Below are 2,712 nucleotides of genomic sequence, written 5' to 3' on the forward strand. Positions count from 1 at the left end.
ACACTACTTGGAGAAATAAATCACTCAAGACATAAAAGGAGACACTTTTTCTTTCATTTCCTCTGTGACATATTCCCCAACGCACACCATTAAGTCACTACCTTTTACAGGAAATTCTGTGGTGAAAGCAGAAAGATTCCATCAAAACCAGACGAAACAAAACCGGCTGCATGTCCTGTGGCTGCTCACTGCCAACCCTGATTAAGAGAGGTGAACTGCTCTCTGCATTTCATATTGAATGGAAACTGCTGAGTTCTATTACGTTTATTACTTAGCTCAGGATTATCTGCAATATGTGCTCCAGGAATCACATCTCGGGCCAGCCCAGACCAGGGTTGCTCATGTCTTGAGAAGCATTGCATCTTCCCTGCAAGACCAAACCGAGGAAGCTCTCAGGCCACTCCTGGACAGGATTGACATCACCTCTGTAGCTGTTGCCAAGAGAATTTTCAATGGAGTCATGGAGGAAAAGTTTGCTGATGGAAATACTAACTGGGGACGAATAATGACCATATTTACATTTGGAGGTCTTCTCACCAAGAAGCTTCAAGAGCATGGGGTTCAGCTGACTGCAGAAGAGAAGGAGGAGATCTCTTATTTCATCACAGAGTACATCATAAACAACAAAGCCGAATGGATTGATGCAAACGGTGGCTGGGTGAGTTTCACATTTTCCACCAAAGTCTAGATTAGAAGATTTCATTTTATTATTGGTATAGACACTGTCAAAACAATTTTATTCAGGGTTTCATTTGCTGGTTTAATATTTGGTGCCTGGAATTCTCATTGAGACTTACAGTGAGAGCTTTTCTTCTGCTTTAAACAGAACAGTAAGAAAAGACAACTTTCTTTTTAAAAGGCATTTGCCAATTTTGAATCACAAGATCATATCATAATTCAGGTTGAAAAGGACCTTAGAAAATCATTTGGTCCAGCCTCCTGCTCCAAGCAGGTTAAACTAGGCATACCCTGAAATTTCCATTATTAAATCTAAAATTAAGTGCCATTCTAAGGTCAGTGCAGCAATTCTGCTTTCATAGAGGAGTTGGTCCAAAAATACTTAAGTTCAAGGTAAGGGAAGAATACACAGGTGTGATTCTCACAAATCAGGTCAGCACTTCTGCTGTGGATTTCAACAAAGCTATTATGTAAGCCTCTAAATCAGTTTTACTTACAGCAAATGTACAGGTAAGTACAACTGCTGTTAAATCTTTTCTGTTTGGACTGAGATAATCCTAGAACTTCCATCTATGAATGGTCAATGCTGAGAAAAAATCTTGTCAATAAGTGGACTATTTTGCCAAGCTGCTGAAATTCCAATTCTGCCAGGAAGGGAAAGTCCCTTTTGCTTTGCAAAGCTTCATCATGCCAATACTTTTTTTTTTTTTTTCAGTTAGGGGAATCTGAGAATCAATGACACCAGTGTCAGTTATTTCCTTGGTACTTTTTCCCTTTACTTATATGTAAATGTTACTTTATCTTTCCACCCCCTCTCATCCCACTTCTCTCATATTTCCTATTACTTTTTTTCCCCCGATTTATTTTTTCGTGTCTTGCTTTTTGGTTTTTTTTCTTTCTGCTTGTTTAAATCCTTCTCTGTCTGTAGCAGCAAGAAAAGGTGATAGTGACTCACAGCCCCTTGATGCACTGGATTTATTATAAAGGCTTCTCTTTCCATCTCTTTCAAATAGAGTCAATTTTATTTAAGAGAAGTATCAACTCCTGGCAACATTCTGTCATAACAGTTGGCTCATCACAGCAGAATAGGGAAGCTTAAAGGAAGATATTTCTGAGTGTATTACTACACCAGAAACATAGTACTTGTACCTTCCTGGAAGATGTAGGCTCAGATGATAGAGTTCATGTTTGTTTTCTATTTACACAGTGAGAGCATAGTCCTGACTTGGAGACAAAACAAACATTCAGCAAGGTGCAGCTATTTCCAGCTACTGTTTTTAAAGCCCTATTCATCTTTTGGAGGTGGAGCCCTGAGAAGCTGTCCCTCAACACACAGGGCTGCAGCACTGTGTTAATCTGACACTAGCAGATGCGGTGCGGTTTCCCTACATGTTGTTTTTAAACTGTCCCTGACTGTGCCTGTTCTTTTCCACAGGAAAATGGCTTCCTAACAAAGTTTGAAAGAAGACCACTACTGTCTTTCTCCAAAATCACAGCCCTGCTCATAGTTGTTGTTTCCTTGTTCAAAAAGTACTACTGAAGTAAAAGGATCTGCCATTCATGTGTAATCTAGACATTGCCACAAGCTTCACTTCTCAGCCTTCCTCCAAGCAATATCAACAAGAGAATAATTTCCTTCCCTGATCTGTTTTTAATTTATTTGTATTTATTTTGACTAAATACAATGTTTAACATGCTATCCTAATTACCAAATCTGAAGATGAGATCCTTCCAAAGGGGAATCTGCACAACATCATGCAGAATTCAAGTCCACCTTTCCAGGCAGGATTGCTTTGAGATCATTTTCCACATGCAGACAGCTCTTGGAATCTCTTTGGCATCTCCATGAAAGGACATTGTTTTAGTGAAATACAATCCAATGGGTTAAGAAACAAGTTTTTTATGTCATTTGTTTTGTAAATGAAATACTACTGTAATGCATTTTATTGCAACCTCTGTACAAGAAAAAGGGGGGGGGGGGTGGTTTGTGAAGAAAAAAAATGGGAACTCCAATATTGAAGTGGGTAGCAGAAG

At 39.1% G+C, this 2,712-nt stretch overlaps 1 protein-coding gene across 1 annotated transcript; it reads left to right on the forward strand.

Moving 5' to 3' along the window:
• Positions 1-238: 238 nt before the first annotated feature.
• Positions 239-2,218, forward strand: BCL2A1 (BCL2 related protein A1; the record flags this gene model as incomplete). Its single annotated transcript, XM_082290610.1, has 2 exons — positions 239-658; positions 2,114-2,218. The coding sequence occupies 2 exons, from the start codon at positions 239-241 to the stop codon at positions 2,216-2,218; spliced, it is 525 nt and encodes a 174-aa protein (XP_082146736.1).
• Between the last annotated feature and the right edge of the window lie 494 nt (positions 2,219-2,712).

This window comes from Coloeus monedula (assembly GCF_965178545.1).
Source record: "Coloeus monedula genome assembly, chromosome: 14".
Taxonomy (NCBI): domain Eukaryota; kingdom Metazoa; phylum Chordata; class Aves; order Passeriformes; family Corvidae; genus Coloeus; species Coloeus monedula.